Source organism: Phytophthora infestans, genomic scaffold (assembly GCF_000142945.1).
Source record: "Phytophthora infestans T30-4 supercont1.3 genomic scaffold, whole genome shotgun sequence".
Classification (NCBI taxonomy): domain Eukaryota; phylum Oomycota; class Peronosporomycetes; order Peronosporales; family Peronosporaceae; genus Phytophthora; species Phytophthora infestans.
Window position 1 is genome coordinate 796,302 of NW_003303756.1, and position 23,503 is coordinate 819,804.

The following is a 23,503-nucleotide window of genomic DNA, read 5'->3' on the forward strand; positions in this document are numbered from 1 at the left end:
TGACGGCAGGCATAATCCAGCCCTATGCAGGGACTTACCGGTATAAGTGTACACGTAGGAAAATTCTACTCTGTTATCTTCTGGTGAGCCCTTTTGGCTCCCCCTATTTAATCCTATGCTTCTCATACAAATATCTAATGAAATGTAGTCGTTTCGGATCTCTATCGACCCTTCAGCTGAGCTTCCGGCGTCCGTTGAGCTCAGCGGCTGTCCGCTTAGCATATCCGGTAATGTCCGCAAGAGTATTGAGAATATCGTACTGCTCTGCTGCGTCGTCGATCACGAGACCCACAGCGTCTTCCAGTCGACCTTCAGCAATGGTCGCGGCTGGTACACGCGTCACAGATTCCTCATGTAAGTGGGAATTGTCGATTTCGGGCGCTTGACCGTGGTCGCCTACAATGACCACGATAGTGTCATTGAGGAACCCTCCTTTCTGCATACGGTCCATGAACTTGCCAAGCTCCATATCGGTAAAATACCTTACTTTCATGTACCTTTCGATCCTGTTGTCGTATACCTCCTCTTCCTTCAAGGGTCGGGTAGTCCGCGGCTGTTCAGGGAGTACGGTCTTGTTCAGTGGCTGCAGGAACGGTAGATAGGAACACTTGAGAGTTGAAAATAAAAGTTTGTTGATTGGCTTGGCTTCCTCTTGAGTAGAAGGAGGGAAATATAAGACTGAGAGCTAACCGGAAGAGAGGCCTAACACCTTCTCGACCTTACATACACTACACTACATAAAAAAAAGGAAGGATTCACTTCGTTTGTTGTCGGCCTTCGTGGGACATCGGAGAGCTTCTGGGAAAGGGCTTGATGTCGCGAGGTGCTTTTGGTCTCCGACGCCAAGACTCCGGCGTTCAGGGGTCCCCTTATAGTACCACCCTAACGAGCTCGGTCAAGGGTACGTGCGAGGTTGAGCTCAGCGGGAACCACCCTGACGGGACGGCGGGGCGAGGAGTGATTCCAGGGTCTCGGGTCATCCCGACGGGAGGCAGAGCTCCTGGAATGACCCCTCCGTTCCCGGGTACGGGACATGCTCCCCGACTTGTCGTTCGTCGTCCTCGGCGAACGGTTCCTCTGCGTACATCTCTCACGTTAGTACTATAGACTCCGTCGTTAGCAACTTCTTCAGACAGGGGAGGTTGGAACGCTTCGTGGTAGTCCTCGGAGCTGTCCTCAACGTAGTTAGGGTCGGCGGCTTGAAAGTCATATAGCACCTCGACATCGTCGTCGACCCGCAGACGTTCGATGTTCCGAGCCTCGGCCATACTACGCTGAGAAGCGTTGTGGCGGGTACTCGTCAATGCTAGTTCGACCAGCACCTTAGGGGAGACAGATCGGAGGGGCTCCCCACGTCGTATTGACGACAAGCGTGAGATACCACACCAGCGACCACCACGACAAGAGTGTCGGCGAGACTCCAGCCGGTCCACTCGAGGCAGTATTGGTAGCTAGTAGGAGCAATAGTACAGTCCCAACACCCACTGGTCCCAGGAGTACGAGCTCCACCAGATCGAAGGCGTTGACTGGGATGTACAGCAGTAGAGACATGCATAGTAGTACTAGCCAGCAGGTGGCTTCTCCCACCGCGTACAGGCGCATCCACGTGGCCTTGAAAGCGTCCCAGAAAGCGTACCAATAGCGTATGCTCGAATCTCTTGTACGGAGGAGGACTTCGGGGATGTAGTCGGAGAATGTCACCTTGCAGGCGATCCACCAACTCCGCAACATCCGTCCATAACGACCATACTTCTCTTCTCCTTTGAGTAGAACAATAGGGGGCACAGCAAATAGCGCGCTCCACACTCCATACGCGTAGGTAGCTCCCCGAAGTTGACGAAGTTCGTTTGCCTGAAGCACGTCTCTGTATAACGACGCACAGTCGCCCCAAGTATCGCAGTTCAACTTGATCACACGCCACACTTGGACCAAGAACTCCCAGGTAACGTTACGTAGAGGAGTCGTTAGGAACCAGACCGTTACAGCCCCTACGTACACGGGCCACAGCTCCCAGCGGGCATACTCGTAGAAGACACTAGTATGGGGCTCCATTTAGACGGGAGTACACTCGGCAAATAAGAAACTGAGTACTCCCCTGGCGACCCTTCTCGACGTCATTCGACCTCCATCCTTCTTAGTCGCCACCCATCTGTCAAGTCCAGTAGCTGGGAAAGGAGAGCTCCGATTCCTCGCCCTTTTCAGGAGTCTCTCTTGCACCCACTATACAGTTATCACAGGAGCCTCGAGAGAGACAGGGCCGGAGGTCCAGGCACCGACGGTCAGTTTTCATGCTCATTTGGCAATTTTGCCTCGACTTCCGACACACCCTCGGCGCCCTCTCTTTTCACCATCCCAGTATGGGCACCTCGCGCGGAACAGCCACGCGTCGTCTCAAGGCCGTCTGGAACGTGGAGTCTTCGGACTCCGACGGCTCCTCTTCAGATGACACTCCGGCCGACGAGCGCTTCTGGATCCTCATGCGAGACGTCCTGGCCGCAAACGCTAGCTCCATCGGCCTCGAGCTTCTGGACGACGTCGCCGCCGCGATCTTGGACGACACGGGGAAGGCTTCGGACGCTCTGACGGGGCCGGTAGTTATCATGCCCAGGCCGCCTCGGCAACCGACTCGCGGGAAGCCGCCTCGGCACCCACGCTTCACGCAAGTTGGTCGCTTTCCGCTCAAGAGTGTCAGCACTGGCTCGACTAAGAAGAAGACGATCACGGAGAGTCCTCGATCCGGCAAGAAGCGTCCGAGTCACCCGTGGTCTTCGTTCGCGTTACCCTTCAATTTATCCGACACGACTCCTTCTCCCGTGGTCGATGATCTGAAACGGGTTTATTACGAGGCGGCCGAGTTAGGTCAGGAACCGTACCAGCTGGCGTATCCGTGGCCGGGCTCGCACTTGTGGTACAACCTGCAAGAGTACCCGCATGTGCACGCTTCTCACTGGCGCTTCTGGAACGAGAACCGTTCCAAGTTCTGGGATTGGCAGGCGAACGTCCCGTTGAGGACCTCCAACGCGCAGACCCAGCGGCGCAAGGCTAAGATGGCGGCAGTAGTCGCACGCGTCTGGCTCCTGAGCATTTGTATCGAGACCTGGGGCTACTTCGGCTTCCTTCGTCTATTCGAGAGCTGCGCGCACCGTCGTCGCCTTATGTGGATGGGAGGACAGCCTGGTCGGAACGCCCCAGACGCCAAGTCCTACAATGGCCCCGTCATCGACAACTTGTCTAAGCTGTACTCGCGCGACTCAGAAGCGTACTCACGACAAAGTGAAGAACGCTCTCAAGCCGTTCCGGATCGACGAGGGAGGTTTCACGACCATCCCGGAGTTGTTGGAGCATACCGGAGCCCTGGACCCAAATAGTTCGAAGCCCGACAGTCAGCTCACGGATCGGGCGTTGGCCCTCGTTCTGCTGGACATTAAGTCGAAGGAGGATCATGAACCTCATTGGGTAGGGGATCGTTCGAAGGGAGTCTGGTATGCGCTTAGTCACTGCTCGCGTCTTCAGAAGATGACGGCCAAGCTTTCGTGCGAACGGGAGAAAGGAGCTCTTCGAACACCCAAGGTAACCCCTTTAGATGCGTCTGAAGCTGACTCGGCGGGATACGCGGCGTATGAGCGTACGGACGGCACTTACACGGCGATTTGGGAGGAAGCGAGTGAGGAAGAGTCGGCTTACGAGGAGGATGAAGCCGAGAGCGACTCTGAAGAACTCCGCCCCGTTAAGAAGACGCTGCGCCTTTCTTCTAGTTCCGACGAAAGTTCGGAGGACGACGAGCCTCCCAACAAGCGTCTACAGCTTCCTCACAAGTCTCGGAGGGCGAAAGAGCGCGCGAAGCGCTCCCGTTCCCCGTCTCGCAGTTCTACCTCCCTGAAGAAGCCTCGATTAAGTTCGTCGCGCAAGCGGTCCTCTTCATCTTCACGCGCTAAAGGCAAACTCAAAGCGCGCGCTTCTTCGTCAGAACGTTCTGTTTCTCCTTTACGGTCACGATCGAAGTCCCCAGTGCACAAGAAGTCCCGTCGGTCACGTTCTGAGGAGCGTCCTGCGTCTCGGTCGAAGTCTCCGACGAAGTCCTCAACCATCAAGACGAGTAGGGAGTACCGGCGGGGCAAAGCACGATCACCTTCGCACTCGAAGGGGAGTAAAGTCACCCCCGACAAACCGATCAACGGCAAAACGCCGACTCCTCCGTCAGCTCCAGCGTCGCGGGACGGTACGCGTAAGCGGTCGCGTTCGGTGTCTTTCTTGAAGAAGGCAGTGCCCCCTAAGGGACGCTCGGCCTCGCGGTCCCCGTCAGCACCTCGGAAGTCGAGTTCGCCGGGTGTTCATTCAGCTCCTAGTTCGCCGGCTAAAAAGTCCGACAAAACAGCCTAACGAGAGGCCGTCGAAAAGTTATTGATTCGTACCATTCCAGAACCGTTCCTCACTGGATGAGAGTAAGAGTACTGGCATCGTCTTCCTTTTTAAGTTTCTTTTTGTTTTTCACCACGACTCGTCCCCACTTGTTGTTTTCGTTTCTTTTTCTTGAGATCGCGGTAAGATTGTTTTTCTTTTTGGTATGTAGGAGATCAGCCACTTGTGAAGTAGAATCCAAAAATATACAAAGTCGTAAGAAGTGTTCTTCAGGACACTTTCGAGGGAGGCGGGGTCGTGAGTTTACTCTGGCTCATTGGATCGACCCGCCACGATTCCCCCTCCCTAGAAGAGTAGCTCTTCTTCGTCAACGGCGGCGTTAGCGTCTTCCAACCGCGCGCTGCGACGTAGTTCTGGTAGGTCTCCCTCCCGACGACGGGTTTCTTCGAACGCCTTGATCAGAGCAGCGTAGGTGGGCAATAGTGTGTTTCGTGGTCTCCAAAGAGTCTCGTAGGTAGCTAACAACACCAGGAACTGCTCTTCACGGTTCTTTTTGCGTCGGGCGATTATGTCGATCACAGAGCAAGGAACTCCGGTCAGGGCCGTCTCTTCCCCTCCAATCAGGAGTCTCTCTACGAAGCTAGTAGAGGGGAGGTCCTCTTCTGATAGAGGTCCGTCGTCGTCTACACCCGGACTCGACTGGACTCCCTCGGGTACTTCAGAAGGGAACGGTCGACTCCATCGCCCTTGGAAACGTTTCAACCTATTGACGTTAATGGTCACGACCCGATTGGGGTGAGAAGGGATGGCTACTCGATAGGAGTTCTCTCCCACGATCCCGACCACACGGTACGGACCATGCCACGCGAAAGCGAGCTTCTTCGTGGTCTTTTCCCCGCGACGAGCTCGAAAGTACTGGTAGACCCACACCGGGTCTCCCTCCTTGAACTTAATCGGTACTTCGTTGCTCAGTCGTTGCTCGTGTCTGCCCTGGGCCTTCAAGAGTTGGCGCTCTACTAATCGTCTCGTATCCCGTAGAGATAAGAATAGCTTTCGTCTGTAGCTAGCGACTTCGTTACTCTTCCATCCGTTGTTCGTGTTGAGAAACGCGAGGTCCAGAGGTAACACCGGGTCCCGGCCATACAGGCTGAAGAATGGTGAGTCCTTAAGGGCCTCGTGATACGACGAACGATATGCAAACAGTACTCGGGGAAGATATAAGTCCCAGTCGTTCTGAGCTTCGTTGACATACATCTTAAGCATCCCGATCAGCGTGCCGTTGAAGCGTTCGACTAGCCCCTGAGTCTGAGGATGGTAAGCAGCTCCAAACAACTTCTTGATCCCGAGTGTATCGTAGAAGGATCGTGCCAGGTTCGAGATGAAGTTGGATCCTTGGTCGCTCAGTAGTTTCTCGGGGACTCCGTGCCGCGAGATCACTTCGTTCACCATAACTTCAACGAACGTTACAGTGTCCAAGCGGGCCACTGGGAACGCTTCGACCCATCGAGTGAAATAGTCAGCGAAGACGAGTATGAACTTGTTGCCTCGAGGAGTAGCCACTAAGGGACCTATGGCGTCCACCACTAATAGCGAGAAAGGTCCCGATAGTTCTTGTACGGGCATCCTCTGCATTCGGCCATTTCTCCAAGGGCGATAGCCTTTACCACTGCCGCACACGGTGCATTCCCGAACATATTCGGCCACATCCTTCTTCCACCCGTGCCAGTAAGCGTGCTTGCGCACTTTGTCGAGCGTCTTAGTAACTCCGACATGAGCGGCAAGTACATCCTTATGACAGTGATGTAGTACCGTCGATATGAAAGGCAGGGGAATCACAGGAACTTCAAGAGTAGACGCCGGTCCAGCGCGAGCCTTCAGGTGTACGCGACGCATGAGTACTCCGTTCTTTACCGAGTAGTTAGGGGCCATCAGCAGGATTTTGGTGCGCATTTGAGAATCCAGAGCTAGAGCTACATCGCTAAGGAACGCTATCATAGCTTGGATTCAGGGTGTCCTCTTCTGTTCTTCCACGAAGCGAGTTTGTTGTAACCCGAACACATCAACGGGGGACACTAGGAGTTGGTCGGTAACCTCTTCTTCGTCGGGGAACGGCTCGGGTCTAGCTTCGCCAGCGTCCTCGGGCAAGGTCCCTGAAGGGAGCAGAGTCGAGTCGAGAGTCGTAGTCTCCCCGACGTCGACAGTACAAGGAGGGGGCTCGTCAGCATCGTTGAGTAGCTCCGCCATAGAGAGAGCATTGATGGTTTGGGTATACAGCCTGGACAGACCATCCACATGACCCATCGAAGTACCAGGCTTGTGGAACACCTTGAAACGTAATTGAGACAACTCCATGGCCCACCTAGCCAGCTTAGCGTTGCTCGTACGATTAGTTTCGTTGAATACCCACGTCAAAGCTTTGTGGTCCGTGTATAGGTCGAACTCGCAACGGTCCAGGTAGCAGCGGAACTTGCGCGTGGCCCAAACGATACCCCAGCACTCGATCTCCGACGTACCGTCATCCTTATGGACCCAGTTCTTCTCGGAGCCAACTAGTAGCTTGCTCGCATAGGCCACGACTCTCTCGCGCCCCTCCACGGTTTGCATCAAGCACGCCCCTACAGCGAGCTTAGACGAGTCCACATATAGAAGGAAGCGCTTCGAAAAGTCGGGATACACCAGGATGGGAGGTTCCACCAGCTTACGCTTTAGCTGCAGGAAAGCGGCCTCGCAGTCGTCGCTCCAGAAGAATCGGGCCCCTTTCATCTTAAGCCGTTCGATTGGGGACGATATGGCTGCGTATCCCGGGATGTACCGCCTGAAGTAACTAGTCAATCCAGGAACGCCCTCACAGTGTGCAAGTCGTGCGGTCTGAGCACGTTCATCACCGACTTGACCTTTTCGGGGCTGGGCAATATGCCAGACGGAGTGACGATGTGACCCAAAAACGCTACCTGGTCGCGTGCCCACTTGCACTTTTTCATCTTGAGCTTGAATCCCGCCGACCGGAACCGTTCCAAGACTTGTTTTAGTCGTACTAGGTGGGTAGGAAAGTCTTCACTGAAGACCACGCAGTCGTCGAGGTACACTAGACAAGTCCGCCACTTAAGGTCAACAAGCACAGTCTCCATCAGTCGTTCGAAGGCCGGTACGGCATTACACAGTCCGAACGGCATTACGAGCCACTCGAAGAGACCATATTTGCAGGTGAAGGCAGTCTTCTCCACGCTATCAGCAGCCATCGGAACATTCCAGTAGCCGGATGCGATGTCCATCGTGGAGAACAGCTTAGCGTTGCCGAGTACATCTAGAATGTCATCGATGAGCGGCATCGGGTAGCAGTCCTTGATAGTCACAGCGTTCAGTCTTCGATAGTCGATGCAGAACCGTATCCCGCCGTCAGGTTTGCGGATCATAAGCACCGGGCTCGCCCAAGGGCTAGAAGAGGGTCGTATGAGTTCTTGCCTTAAGTATTCTTGTATCTCGGATTCCATCACGTCTCCTTCCGCCTTGGACACTCGGTAAGGGGGTTGCTTTATAGGCGAGTGCTCTCCAGTATCAATAGAAAACTCGAGCAGGTTCGTCCGTCCGGGGCGCATCGAGGTTTCGACGAACATGTCCTTGAACGGTTGGAGGAACTCCGTGAATAAGCTCTTCTGTTCGCTCCCCAATTTAGACTCGTCCAGGTCGACGTAGAGCTCCTCCTTGAGTACTTTGTCCACCCCTGGTATGGATTCTTGAGCGACTTCGGTCGTCGAATTAGAGGCGCTAATGACCGAGTGGATCCACAGGTCTTGAGCTCTTTGGTCCCTAGTCTGGGCCTCGCCGGGCAGGGCGGTTCCGTGCTGTACACTCGCAGCGGTTCCTTGCTGAAGCGCCGACGCTGGGATTACCGTAACACTCGCCAATCGGGTGCTTCTCTTGACGACGGTGTTCTCGATAGAGGGGTTGCATACTTCCACGATCACTAGGTCGTTATACACAGTGCACAGGGTCCTAGCAACTTTAATGGAGTCATCCAGCGCAGAAAGCCCTTCTATGAGGACGGTGGTCTCGTCGCTCAGTTGACCTTGCACCTCCGCAACTACTAGAGCTTGTCCACCAGGGCAGAGTCGAATGGTAGATGAGATGCGGGACAGCTAAGACTCTTCCACCCGAGGAGACCCCAGAGGGAACACCTCTCTCGTGTCCTTTAGCGTGACTGTATTCTCGTCCAAGTCCACCACGGCGCGAAAGTCCTTGAGAGCGTTGGTGCCCAGGATTGCGTCGACATGTAGTTTAGGCACAACGGCAAACGGTATTCTCTTCTCGACGGAGCCCAATGTCACCGGCAAGTAGATTACTCCTTCTATATCGAGCGCAGACCCGGACACACCGTTCAGACTGCCAACGTAGAGCATTAGAGGCGAGTTAGTTAAGCCGAGACGCTTCAATACCCGCCTATGCACTAGGCACGCTACGGCCCCGGAGTCGATGAGAAGTTCGGCCGGGAGGTTCTCGATAAATCCCCACGATAGAGCTTCCACGCCCCCTACCGATCCGATTACTCGCTTGCCGAGGGGAACGATTCCTTCTTCCTCGTCAGCGGACCAGTTATCAGTGGCGCTCGGTACTTTTACCAAGCCTGGCTTGGGGCGAGGGTCAGGAGCGTCAGTGCCGACGTTCACATAGCCGTACAACCCGTTTTCCTTATCTCGGGGAGAACAGTTCGGTCCGAGGGCTTCGGTACGGTTACCGAATAGAGAGGAGCAGTCGAAACTGACTATCTTCGGCGCAGGAGAACCTCTAGGAGCAGGATCTTTCCAACGACAGAGTCGGCAGGGTGAACTCCTCTCGAGGATCTTCAAGCGGAGTTCGTCAGCCTCTTCCTCGTAAAGGTCCGCAATTCTCTTAGTCAGTAACTCTTTCGATCGTGAGTCAGTGGGAACAGCGAGGCTATTGATCCAGTCCTCGATCCGGCTTAGGAGATCTTGGAGCCTAGTGGGGGGCGGGGAGTCATCTTTCTTTTCTTCATCTAGCGATCCTTCGCCAATACACCCTTCACACCAGTCACCTCTACTTGAAGCTTCAGCCTTTACGAGGAAGTATACGGCTCGTCGCACTATGGCTCGCCAAGGGTCCGGCACGATACCGCGAGAGTCCAGCAACTCGTACTCGGTTTCACCGAGTTTGGAGGGCCTTTTGGGGGAACTCCCCAGGGTTAGCGCGATATTGTCTTCCACTACAGAGGGGTCCGCGGGACACTCTTCTCCTGGTAGAGGAGGAACTCTCAGCTCCGGGAAGTGCACTACCGTCTTCGGCGCGTCCTGCCACGAGAACCTCTTCGTCGCGGTCCCTCCCCCTTCGTCGCGGTAATCGGAGTCGTCCGACGTCACAGAGTTGATCCGTACTGGCTTTTCCTCTTGGAAATTACGGTTGGCTCGCTTCGCTTCTCCGGACGAGGCTAGTGTCTTTTGGAACCATTCCAACCAGTACTCAGGAGTAGATAGTCGACCGGGGGAAGAATCTCGGGTCCTCGCTAGCTGTTCTTCGGGAATGCCTAGTAAGTCACTTAACTCGGCAAGAGACAATTCCTTCGATTGTTCCGCATTCTCAACTAACCGGCGCTTCAGTTCGACTTCATCGAGAGGAAACAGTCGGTCTTCGAGCTCTTTGTCATATTCTTCTTTCTCTTCAGCCAGCTCGGAAGGCTTACCTTCTTCCAACGTATCTAGTTCCTCTTTGGTGAACACCCTCGCGAAGGAAGGCTCCTTCTCCGGTTCATTCTTTGGGGACTTAGTACTGGCGACGTCCTCAGAGTCCTTTTCGGAGGCGTCGTCTCTCTCAGGAGGGGTCACGTCTTTTTCCTGCCCGCGTGGGTCCGCCTTTGGTACTGGAACACTAGCTTTGGTAGCTCCATATTGTTCTGGGGTTGGGCTTTCGAGTACCTCCGTCACGTCTGGGGTTAACTCCTCCTGTATAGGTCCGTTATTGGACTCACCTTTTTCCTCGTCTTGATCGAGCACGCTCGAAACCATACTCTTGTGGTTCGTTGACGTCGACGGGTAGTCTCGTTCCGTCGAGGACGCCTGAAGTAGCGGCTTTTCCGTCTCTCCTTCCTTGCTTAGTTTTTCGTTCGTTGTTTCGATCTCGCTCTCTTGGTCATCTCTCGTAACCACTCTTAGGTTCGTATTGGAGCGTTCGTCGACGTGCGCAGCTATTGCGGGACCGTCCCTTATGGGTCCCGAGCCTACCTCTTTTACAAACGCTTCTCTCTCCGTCTTCCAACAGTCGTTGGGGTTTGAGACTACCGATACCCCGTTCCACACGGGCGCCGTACGTCCTTCATGCTCAAACGGCAGTATTTCTTCAGTTCTCGTCATATGTTCATTGCTTACGTTCGTTTCATTTCTTTTCGGTAAGGCGGAACTCATCCCACCTCCAACAGGACACACTTCATACCTCTTGGTCGACTCCTCCGCGGAGTTCAAAGTGTTCCCATTTGTGTCGATCCATAGACAAGAGGAAGGAGCGACACTCCCTTCCCCTTCCTCTCGCCCCCATCATTGCTGGCTGGGCGCTTGCCCTAGGACAGGTCCCACCGTTGCCCCTGTCGGACCGCCAAGTCTCTTCAGTGACGTCTTTAGAGGGCACTCCGCCAACATGTGACCCGATTCATCACACAGGAAGCACTTGCGTCCGTTCCTCGGCTGGGTGTTCCGGAATCCGCTAGGAGGGTCACGCTCACATTCAGGACCGATGTGGCCCACTTCCTTACAGTGAGGACATGTGGCTTTGCCGCGGCGACAGTGAATACGACTACACCCCAGAGTGTGACACCGACCGCACACGAGAAGACCATTTTGGGTTCGCAAGTCCGGACCCACACGAACGCCCCTGATAGGCGTAATAGGAAGCGTTCCGATAGGCTGATAGTGCAGAGAGGGGTTCGGATCAGGAGGAGAGTAGGCAGCAGCTACATTCATCGCTGGGGAAGCATTGGCGGTCGTCAGAGGACGCTCCATCAACTGCTGTTGCTGTTGAAGTTGTTGCTGTTGCTGCTGAGCGAGTAGATTCTGCGTCTGCTGCATCATGTTCATCATGCGTTCGAGGACAGCGTTCTCTTGGGAAGCTTTAGGGGACGGCACATTGTCGAACTCGGAGTCGTCTTCAACCGGACGGTGCATTTTCTTAAGGAGCAGCATGGCCACAGCCGCAGGGCTGGAGTCAATCATTGTCGTGGTGAGGGCGTTCCTCCAATCTCGGTTCCGAAGTCCAGACAAGAAGTACTGGTAACGCATCTGAGTGTCGTAGCACTGAGCATCATCGCAGAGACTTGAAATCATGTCGCCCCACACTTCGGCGGACATTCCCCGGGGTCGTTTAGTGTTCTTCAGATTCTCAATCAGTTGCAAAGGGGTCTGACTGATGAACTGGTTGTGGAACCGAGTTCTCAGAGCCTCCAGCTGTTGATGCGCGAGTACATCCACCAATCTTCGCCGACCTTGCCTTTCAAGCACTCCCTGAAAGCGCTGAGACGCAGGGGTTCGTCCAGCCCTATCGTGGCGTTCGCGAAGGCCTCCCAGAAGGATCTAGCTTTCTCCACCGACGCTCCTTCCGAGTAAAAGGGTTGGAGCATGCGAATTGCGTTTCGGATGTTAGTGGGCATACCATACTGGTCACTAGTAGTCGAAGGCGTATTACCATACGTAGGCGAGGAGTAGTAGGAGTTACCTCCATATTCCCCATACGCAGGACCCTGGTGGGTTCCGGCAGAAGCCGTAGTTCCTCCGTTTCCTTGTGAAGCTCGGGTTGTTCTCGTAGGGTCGACTCCGTACGCGACTCCACTGGTAATCGAAGTTCGAGACCCCAGGCCTTGGGTAGGAATTTGAAACGGTAGGCGACGAGACCTGGAAAGGAACCCTCTGAGGAACGGGGACGGTTACCGCTGGAGCGTTCTCCCCGCCTCCTCGCAAGTTACCGGAGGGCTGGAGACCCCAAGGAGGAGCGTTAGAGGTCCTCGGAGGAATACTTGCCGGGGAAGCACGTCCACCGTTTTCAGGGACAGTTGGTAGGGAGAAGAACGGGTTGAAGTCCTGTCCATATGACGTATTTGGGGTTCGGATTGTGAAACCTTGGTACGACGGGATTGCAGTCCTTACTCGAGTCGTAGGAGGGGGAGTCCCCACAAGACCGTTTCCACCAGTTCTCTCCATAGCGGCGGCAATTTCAGGAGGGGCCATGGATCTCAACCAGTTGAGGGAGTTAAGCCAGCCTTGCACCGTACCTCGGCCGCCTCCGCCGTTCAGGGTCAGCATCGAGTCCAACTCTTCCGAAGTGAAGGTCGCAGGGACCCCGGAGCCCAAAGCGTCCGCGGGTGGCTCGACACCGGCACTAGAGTTGTTCCCCCCAAGTCGGTTAGCCGCTTGGTCTATGATATTCTGCACGTTTTGCAGGCCTTGCGTAGTCGACAGACTGGGTCGCATTCTCGAAGGCAGACTCTCGGTCGGGCCTTCTTCTTCCCGGACAGTGGCGCTCTCATCTTCTCTGTTGTTAGTAGCCGACATCTTGTCCTTCCTTCTGACGTTCTCCGCGAGACTTCACTTGGAGCAAGACCTTCTCCAGCTAGCAGACTACCCTGCTTCTCCACCAGATGTCGTATACCTCCTCTTCCTTCAAGGGTCGGGTAGTCCGCGGCTGTTCAGGGAGTACGGTCTTGTTCAGTGGCTGCAGGAACGGTAGATAGGAACACTAGAGAGTTGAAAAATAAAAGTTTGTTGATTGGCTTGGCTTCCTCTTGAGTAGAAGGAGGGAAATATAAGACTGAGAGCTAACCGGAAGAGAGGCCTAACACCTTCTCGACCTTACATACACTACACTACATAAAAAAAAGGAAGGATTCACTTCGTTTGCTGTCGGCCTTCGTGGGACAACGGAGAGCCTTTGGGAAAGGGCTTGATGTCGCGAGGTGCTTTTGGTCCCACGACGCCAAGACTCCGGCGTTCTGGGGCCCCCTTATAGGACCACCCTAACGGGCTCGGTCAAGGGCACGTGCGAGGATTGAGTTCAACGGGAACGCAGCCCTGACGGAAGTACGGCGTGGGCAGAGGAGTGATTCCAGGGTCTCGGGTCATCCCGCACGGGAGGCAGAGCTCAACTGGAGATCGACCCCTCCTGGTTGAAGCCCGGGTAGCGGGAGCACCTTGAGCATGCAGTGAGACGGTTGTACTCAGATAGCACGTACGAGTCCACGTAGGCGTGACGCTGCACTGTAAGATCAAGATTGGGCTGCAGAATAGTTTCTGGCAAGTTACAATACAGTATCATCGCATACAAGTTTAGCAAGGTAATTGGCGTTAGCCGCTAGTGAATGTCTCAGCATACATGCAGAAACGTTTAAAAGAAGATTTTATCGAAATCGCATTGCACTCAAACAATAAATAAATTGTTTTTTCTTGTTTTGACCAATCAACGCATCGTTTCTAAGCACCGTATTCCCTCGTTCATTCCGTCTTTCTCGCTAGCAACACTACGAGTATGATGAAGCTGCCGACGGGTTACGGCTGCGAGACCACGAACGGCGACGATGCTGCTGCCAACAGCAACGATAACGGGTTACTGGAGGCTGAAGATTGTGCAAACGGAGTGCTGCGCCCGACCTCGCAGAGCCAGCAGTACCACAACCTGCCGGTGGCTGTGGCAGTGCCGGTTTCCTCCTCTGCTCCCAGCTCCGACCGCGTGCGCTCTGGATCTGCATCGCGCCGAAAAACTGCGCATAACTTTTCGTTCCGCTCGCTCACGGGCTCCAAGTTCATCCGGCTGGCCGACTATGCCGGCAAGCCGATTCTCATCGTGAATGTGGCGTCGCACTGTAATTCCACCACCAAGGCTTACGTACAGCTCAACGAACTGTCCAAGCGCTTCCCCGAGCTTATTATCATTGGCTGCCCATGTAATCAGTTTGGCCACCAGGAGAATCTAAATGGCGAAGAAATCTACCAGAGTCTACGACACGTTCGCCCAGGTAAAGGCTTTGAGACGGCCTTCCAGCTCACGGAGAAGGTCGAGGTCAACGGCGCCAACGCCCACGCACTCTTCAACTTCCTGCGTATTACTCTGCCGTACCCATGCGATCGTACGCTGCTGGATGAGATGTCCACACCTAGCGGCGTCTTCTCGCACCCCATGCGTCTCATCTGGATGCCTGTCACACGTGCGGACGTCAGCTGGAACTTCGAGAAGGTGCCTCACTGCAGTAAACTTCTTTTGTTGCGACATATTGAATTGCTAACATGTTGCTATTGCGTACAGTTCCTGATCAGCCCCGATGGTACGCCGTACAAGCGCTACAGTCCCAAGTTGGACTTCACTGGCATGATCGAGGACATCAAGTTCTTGTGCAAGGTGGACGTGTCCAATGAGAAGCAGCTATAACAAGACGGTCGCGTACGGCAGAAGCTACGGTAAGGAACCGAACAAACGAGCACACTGACTGAGGCACACAAAAAAACGCAAGAAGACGCGCCGGATCTGATGCCGACAGCGGACGGTTCGACTCGTCCGCGACGCAAGCCTTTCAAGAAGAAGAGAGAGGCAGAGAGAAAACAGAAGATGATTTTAGTGTTGTGAGCTCGACGTCCGAGTGATAAGTAAAACTGCGTGAAACATATTGTTGCAGTCAAGTGTCCTCCATCTTTTATTTGATATGATTCGCTAAAATTACTTTTTCTTTTTAACCAATAGACATGATTAAGCGCACCACCAGCATTTACTGGTTGCCAGCAATTGTGACTTGAGTAGCCTAAACAGTTCACCAGCAACGCCAGCAGCCCGTGTGCTTCCTGCCCCTCGTGCCGATCATAGCCCCGTGATCCAAGATGCAGCACGACGAAGTAATCTGGAGCGTCATCTCCAACCAGTTCTGCTCCTTCAAGAGCAAGTACGTCCGTAGTTTTTCGCTCCTTAGGTGCAAGCAAACCACTGATAACGATTTCTTTTTTATGCCTCTGACACAGACTGCCGGGCACAGGCAACATGTTTTGCAGTAACCCGTACAATGTGACGGGTCTGTGCAACCGGTCGGCATGCCCACTGGCTAACAGTCGCTACGCCACCATCCGCGAGGAGGACGGTGTGTGCTACTTGTACATGAAAACCATCGAGCGCGCGCACACGCCCAACCGTTTATGGGAACGAGTGAAGCTAAGCAAAAACTACACCAAGTCCCTTGCGCAGATCGATGAGCAGCTGCAGTTCTGGCCCAAGAAGCTCATCCACAAGAACAAACAGAGACTGACCAAGATCCACCAATATCTCATGCGAATGCGTAAGCTCACGCTCAAGACAAAACCCAAACTCGTGGTTATTAACAAGAAAATCGAGCGTCGTGAGAAGCGCCGCGAGAAGAAGGCCATGGTGGCCGCTAAGCTGGACAATTCCATAGAGAAGGAGCTTCTCGAGCGTCTGCAGAAGGGAACCTATGGCGATATTTATAATTTCCCTGAGCGCGAATTCTCCAAGGTTCTGGCCGACAAGGGCAAGCGCCAAACGATGGAGGAGGAGAGCGAAGACGAAGAAGAAGTCGAGTACGAACTCGAAGGAGACGACGACGAAGATGACGAGGACGTCGGACAGGTCGAATACGTTGAGGACTTTGACGAGGACGAGAGCGACCTTGAGGACCTCGCAAATGAGTTCTCGGTGGACGACGACGGAGAGAGCGACGAGTCGGACAGCGAAGATGAGGACGCGTCCAAGTCTAAGAAGCGCAAGGCACCTGCACCATCGAAGAACAGCAACAGGAAGCAGAAGAAATCCAAGGGGCCGTACGTCGAGATCGAGTACGAACAGGAACAGGAGACGGCCAATGGTGATCTCAACTGGTAGATGCAAGAATCACCTGTGGATAGACGCTGTAAACGCTGGAAAATCGAAATAGAATATTGTGCATTCACAAACTGTGGGGTGTGATATAGGAACCACCTTTTTTTGTCCCAGTCAATCGCGATCTGTAGGTGTCAGATTAACATGAGATTTTCACCGTCAGCCGTAAAATTGTAATATTCCACTAAATTAGCTTTGTTTCAGAAGTGGATATGAAATTACTCAGCGCCCGCTTCATGACACCTATCCTGTGAGCATAATTTTGGTTGATAATGAAGTCAACCCTCCGAAAATTAATTGCAAAAACGGGCAGTGATGTCTTTGGTCATTGATGCCGGCGCTCATACCTGTAGCGTGTGGCACACTGCACGAACGAGTGTGACATGGCGAGTTCTTACGTCGATATGGTTTGGTGCTGTGGTTTAATTTCCAGGAAGTGGCTAAGGCACAGGACGCGTGATCGCCACCGAGCCGCACGGCTTCTACTATGATCGAGTCAAAGGATTTGATATCCAGCCACCCATCGCTTCCAACTCTCTTTTATTGGCCTGTACCGCTCCGTTCCAAAATGAAAGTAAATATCTAAACAGAACGCTGCGCAAAAGTGCAGATTGCATGGTGTAACAAGTGTCTAAAGGCGCAATTTATCGTCACCATTCGTTTGGTCTGTGCAGATCGCAATCGGGCCAAGTATTTGTGACGGGGTCACGCAGCACCTTGCAGTTGGCTTCCGAGAGCTTATAAACTCTCAGCTAAAAGTTGCTAACATGTCCTGTTTGCCTAAGGGAGCGAAGTGATCAATTTAAGGTAAGCTGTCAGCTGAATATATTTATAGGTATATGCTTGATTAAATTTACAAGCTTTAAGTCATCTATATAAAAACAATTTCATCAGCCAATGGTTGGCCTCGGACGTCCCTGGTACCGTGTACCAGATATCCCGAAGTATGACGTGTCACACTTCATGTAGCTAGGGGTACTGTGGTCACCACACCACAGTGTGGTGTAGTGATTTCTCCAGAGCTGCGGATAATCACCCGTCGACAAAGACGCGGCACCGCCCAAGATGTTCAAGCGACGAACCCTCGGTCACGTGATGTACGGTGACTCCAAGGTGCAAGAGACTCGACGGCGTCACTACCGAACACTCAGCGAATATTGGACACGATCCATATGTAACTCAATCCAGGCTGTCCTTTTTAATAATTATGGACTGGCCGGATTCGCATTCAGCGGCCAAGAACTGACCATCTACGGTACGAACCCTTGGGATGAGTTCGCGAAAGATTCGGCGACCCTTTGAAGGCACGTTCACCCTCTGGGACAGGGCGCGAGCCGTTAAAGATACAGTCGTGCACCTCCAATTCGGCACCGGTATCAGTCGATACCCTGCCAGATTTTATGATTACGCGAATCGGATGCGCAATTACCTTTGCCCATCACCACCCTAGCAATGAACCTAAACGGTTTTGCCCTCCTCGCCTAACGATGACACGCCGCATCGATCTGATTTTAAAATTTTGGATCGGACGTCTTCATACAAACGCACACTTTGATTTTTACCGCCAAAGACAATGGGACATCGCCCTTCCTCCTACAATCCCACAAAAGCAGTCTTTGTGCGAGAAACACAAGTCAGATCCTGCATGCTCTCACTCCGAACTTGCTCGTTGGGCAACGGAGCGCTTTAAGACCCCCCCCAAGCAGTAAAGCGCACTACCGTCCAGTGTATTCTTAAGCGGTCGGCGGAAGTTGCCGCCTTGCCGGACGCCAAGATTATGCAGAAGATTGGCGTAAATGTTGTACTGAATTAACAAATAAAATATCAGTGCACTGTATTTTCGTCTGGTTTTTGCTTTACGTTGTGCACTTATGCCCTGGCATTGTTAATATGGTCCGCCCTGCCGAATTGGAGGTGCACGACTGTACTCATGCGACGGTGCAGATGACGCTTGGCGTGCAAGAAGATCCATAACGGATCATTGCTCACTTGATATTTGTATACTTGATTAGGACTTCTTATTAGGAATTGACCCGAAAGGGTAAACACAAATACAGAACAGAATTTCATCTCAAGCACACAGAGCGACGTCCGGCTTCAAGGTAAGCGTCTTGTCAAGCTTGTTTGAGTGTGTTATGCCTGTCGGTGAACTCGAAGCTCTGTAGCGAGGGCTCATCCGGCAAGGTCAAGAGACTTTGTGTATTGGCCGATTACTATCGGGAGGTTTTACGTGACGGCTTATTGTTGCCTATTTGCACGACTGGGAGTGCTTGAATTGCCTCCCTTTTTATTCTTCCTACTGTGGTGTAGTGATTTCTCCGTGGTTGCGGATTATCACCCGTCGACAAAGACGTGACACCGCCCAAGTTGGTCAAGCGACGAACCCTCGGTCGGGTGATGTACGGAGACGCCAAGGTGCAAGGGACTCGACGGCGTCACCTCCGAGTTTTCAACAAGTATCGGATACGGCCCTATGTCACTGAATCCAGGCTGTCCTTATTATTAATAATGGACTGGCCGGATTCGCATTCAGCGGACCATCTACGGTACGAACCCTCAGGGGCGGTTGGGATGAGTTCGCGGAAAACTCAGCGACCTTTGGAAGACACGTTCACCGTCTGGGACAGGGCGCGGACCGTTAAAGATGCTCATGCGACAGTGCAGACGACGCTTGGCATGCAAGAAGATCCATAACGGATCATTGTTCACTTGATATTTGTATACTTGATTAGGACTTCTTATTAGGAATAGACCCGAAAGGGTAAGCTTAAATACAGAACAGAATTTCCACTCAAGCACACAGAGCGACGTCCGGCTTCAAGGTAAGCGTCAGGTCAAGCTTGTTTGAGTGTGTTATGCCTGTCGGTGAACTCGAAGCTCTGTAGCGAAGGTTCATCCGGCAAGGCCAAGAGACTTTGTGTATTGGCCGATTATTATCGGGAGGTTTTACGTGACGGCTTATTGTTGCCTATTTGCACGACTGGGAGTGCTTGAATTGCCTCCCTTTTATTTCTTCCAGCCGAGTGTTGAACACTCGGTGATCTCGTAAAAGGCTTACCCGTGCCTGGTACCCTTCCGCTGTTGGGACCACGAGGATTCAAAACACCTGCTAGCTTTGCTCGTGCTAGTAGCGTGTTCTTATTTTACTGGTTGGCCTATATAAGTAGGTCACAAGGTCCAGTTTGTCCCGGTGCAAGGGCAGAACTGGGGTCTTCAGGTCCGCCCGAACGATCGTTTACTATCCTAGTAGACGTATTGTTGTAGGAACATCCTAACTACATCTGTAGCTAGAGTTCACGTGGGATTTCCAACACCACAACTGGTGCCGCGACCCGGGAACAGATTGTGACCATTGTGAACTGTTTGTATGGCCTTCCAGTTTACGAGCTACCAAGAGAAGAAGAACAAGAAAAAGACAAGAGACATGGCGAAAGGACAACCGACGGTACCAGTTACGCCTGCCAAGTCTGGCGGGGCTCGCAACGAGAGTTCAAGCCCGGCTGCGCGCTTTGCAGCCGGCACCGAGCTTTCAGTGAGCTTCGACGACGAAGCAGACATCGGTCCTGACGCCCACGATTATGAAGATTACGAAGACAAGACGCCGGCTCCAGAGCCAGGCGCAGCGACGCCGGAAACGGCCACGCTATCATCGGGGCTGAGCGGGACGACCAGGTCCCTTTCGAGGACCCTCGCCGACGAGCTCGATGATGTTGCGGGACCGGAACCGGCCTATGCTAATTATGACGAGGGGACCGAGGGTTCTAAGCCTTCGGTGGCGAGTGCAAAGCATTCAGCACTGCTGAAGGCACCTCGCCCACCTATCAACGGTGATACACCAGCCGCCAAGCGCGTTTTCGACCGCGTACAAGCGCTGATGCAGAAGGATGAGTGGATGCAGCTGTTCGAGCCCATTCCCAAGAAAAAAGCCGACTGGCCTGCGCTTGCGCAGGAACTTCAATACCCAGTCATCTCGGTTTCGACTAGCCAAGTCGCCGAGGATTCAGTTTCACTACTGCTGTCGCTGGGGTTCGAGAACGAGACGTACCCATCGGCGATGTCGCTCCAGGATTGGAGTCCACATGAAGCCGGAGCTGCTCTCCAGAAATGGAAGAAGAAGCTTCGGAAGGCGTTTGGCGCTGTTGGCATCAATGCCGGAAAGCAGCCTGTGAGTCGACCGATGATTCAAGATGAAGATCCGTCCAAGATTCCACTGCCGCCGACGCCCCAACGACTCGTTCGTACTCCTCCGACCAAGCGTGGAGCTGAGCGTGGTGCCTTTGGCACTACCGAAGCTTCACCGTACTTTCAAGACTCGCACATGGTTACACCACGTTCGGAGAGCCGTATGCACCGCATTTACGCAAGTAACGAGGGTTTGTTCGGTCGCCGAGGCGGTGCGCGAGCTCCCAAAGGTGGTGCCGGACGTCGTCAAGTCGACAGCGAGGGTTCGTCCAGTGACGATGACATTTTGGTGCGTACATTCGACGAGGAAGATCCTCAACTCGAGTTGATGCGTCAGATGAATGAGCTGGCGACGCTGAACGACGTAGACCCGACACCGAGGATTGAAATGGCTTCGCACCGACCGCTGGATCGCATCACGCCGTTCTCAGGCTCTCGCAACAAGAGCGAGAACTGTATGCAGTGGCTCCGTGGGTTCGTCTATGAAATGACTGGAACCCACACAGATGCCGATAAATGGTGCATTCCATTTGAGCTAAGTCTCCGGGACGGAGCCATTCATTGGTTCCGTCAGCTTCCGAAGAAGACGAAGCGCAAGTGGAAGCTGCTGAGCGACGCGTTCATCCGCTACTACTGCTCGCAGTTCACGCAGACGGCACTGTCGCGTTACTACTCCGCCGAGCGGGAACGTAATGAACATCTGTGCGACTACATAAACAGGCTGAATGGCTATGCTCGGACCGCCCGTCTACACTTCGAGAAGAGTGGTCGCGACGCGAAAGAACACGTACAGCAGTTCCTGGCAACATGCGATGATGACAAGCTGGCGGAGAGTCTCTACCACGCTCGAGTCGCCGACATTCACGAGCTCGAAGAGATCATCGAAGATGTTCTCAAGGGCAAGGAGAGGATGGCCAAGCGTGACAGTGAGTACCGATACTCCAAGAGTCGTGATACGCGACGCGACGATGGATTCGCCCGCAACAACCGGCGTGATGACCGTCGCCGCGATGACAACCGAAACAAACCAAGAGTGACGCTCATTGAAGCCACAGTGGATGACCTACTAGCTGAATTAGAAGGTCGTGAAGCTGCTCAGGGAGGCACCGAGTATTCAAACGAAGATCCGAACGCTTACAACGATGTCCAAGACGAGTACAACGACTTTCAGCCCGATAATACGGATGGTGATTTCTCATTGGATGAAAACGACCGATACCTCGCCGCTGCTAACGAAAATGAACGCCGTGCAGCTGCTGAAGGCACCTACGCACGTTCAGACAACCGTCAACTGCGTGGAAACGTGCCTGATCGCGAGAATGGCTTCAATCAAGATCGCCGAAGTAGTGACCGTGGGTTCAATCAGGACCAACTCGGTCGACGTGACTCCAACCGCGACAACCGACGCCCACAGTACGGACCATGCGCGGTGTGCGGTGACATGAGTCACTCCGCCCACTACTGCAACAAGCGATGCAAGTTCTGCAAGCAGCTCCACGATGCTGGACAATTCGAGCTTTTGTGCAGCTTCCAAGACCTTGCCAGATTCGTGCGTACCAAAGGCACGAAGGAGGAGCTCCCATCAGAGCTCAAGGCCGTCGTTCATGAGCGCCATTTAAACTAGGCAGCCCGCCAACTACAACTGGGTTGGCCCCCATCGGGCTGCCACAGTTAATCCGAGCCTTCAATGGAAGCAGAGTGTATCTTTGCTTTCATGGGGCAGAGTGAATGGCCTGATAATTACGTAACAAGTGTGAACGCGACGGAAAATGAAAAGGAGAGGAGTAGAATCCTCGGTGGAGGTGTTGGAGAGAGAGTGGAGTGTGCTGATGCTGATGAGGGCACCAGCGAGGGTTCGTTCGGCGTGGTTTCGAGTGCAGCGCGAGACGAGCCCAAGGGTCACTCCAAGATTATGAAGTTGAACCCTGGCGAGAGACAGGGGTGGTGGTCGGCCAAGAAATTCGACCGACGGATCAGAATGAGAGCTCTGGTGCAAGGCGCTGTGAACGATTAGCGAACGAGGATCCTCCTCGACACAGGAGCGAACGTTAGTGTGATCGCTGACGCCTTTGCCAAGAAGTTGCGACTCCGAGATGTACCTGATCACGGACGCCGCATTGACATTCAAGGAATCAACGAAGGCAAGGTGTCTACGACGCGACGAGCGTGCGTCAAGATTACGCTCGGATGGGAGATGGTGTACGAGTTTGAGATGTGGGTAATGGCGCATAGTGCAGGCGTCGACGTGGTACTCGGGACCGACTTTATGATCCCAGCTGGGATCCGGTTGGACCTGTTCCACGGCGCGGCGCAATTACCGCACGAAGTCCAAATCCCGCTGATAAAGACCAAGAACATGATCGACAGCGAAGAATACGGCTCCAATGTTAAAGCCGGGCCACCCGAGCGGTTGGACATTCAAGCGCACGAGTGGCGAGAATATCGACTAGCAAAGCGTCAAGTCGGGCGGGAAGAACACGTACTGTGGGTTCGTCGAACGAACAAGCTAATCCCGTCAGTGACGAGGTTTCGACGTGGACGGCCCCAGAGCATTCGATCGACCAACGTGTCTGATCGAACTGTATACCTAACAGCACACGACTCGATCGCGATGTGGATTCCAGATGGGGATTTGCCACGAGGTGACGGCTATGTGCGTCTGGAGTCCAAGAAGTACCAAGACTGGCAAGTGTTGGCCTACGAAGGTTGTAGAGACCGCGAGCTCTTTCAGCGTGAATGCGAAATCTACGAACAATGGCTTGCAACTCAGCCTTCAGCGGTTGATCGACCATACTACCCAGAACCCGGTGGGGTGCTAGCACGACCTTCAGAAGACTCGCTAGTGGATTCTAGTGATCGTCTGACATATGCAGAGCGCTGGGCACTGATCCTGGAAGAACGTGAACGAGTGGAAGCCTGTCTGGCGTCTGGGGTGACAGCCGGGGATTTGGCCGACGGTCAGCCTTCCGCAGAACCTTTGGACACTTACACGACAACCCATGGCGGGGGCAATAACGCGAACGAAGCCTCGGTAGTGCGTACACACGAGCTAATGAGGCCGGTAAACGTGGTACATACGCCAACGAGTGTTAGTGTCCAGTCA

The 23,503-nt window shown here is 53.6% G+C and overlaps 2 protein-coding genes across 2 annotated transcripts; both read left to right on the forward strand.

Annotated features, from left to right (window-relative positions):
- Positions 1–13,853: 13,853 nt before the first annotated feature.
- Positions 13,854–14,890, forward strand: PITG_02192 (glutathione peroxidase 2; the record flags this gene model as incomplete). The annotated part of the gene is made up of 1 exon (XM_002907104.1): positions 13,854–14,890. The coding sequence occupies one exon, from the start codon at positions 13,873–13,875 to the stop codon at positions 14,767–14,769; it is 897 nt and encodes a 298-aa protein (XP_002907150.1).
- A 322-nt stretch (positions 14,891–15,212) lies between these two features.
- Positions 15,213–16,221, forward strand: PITG_02193 (uncharacterized protein; the record flags this gene model as incomplete). The annotated part of the gene is made up of 3 exons (XM_002907105.1): positions 15,213–15,274; positions 15,351–15,915; positions 16,081–16,221. 3 exons carry the CDS (start codon positions 15,213–15,215, stop codon positions 16,219–16,221), a joined length of 768 nt encoding a protein of 255 aa, XP_002907151.1.
- Positions 16,222–23,503: the final 7,282 nt, after the last annotated feature.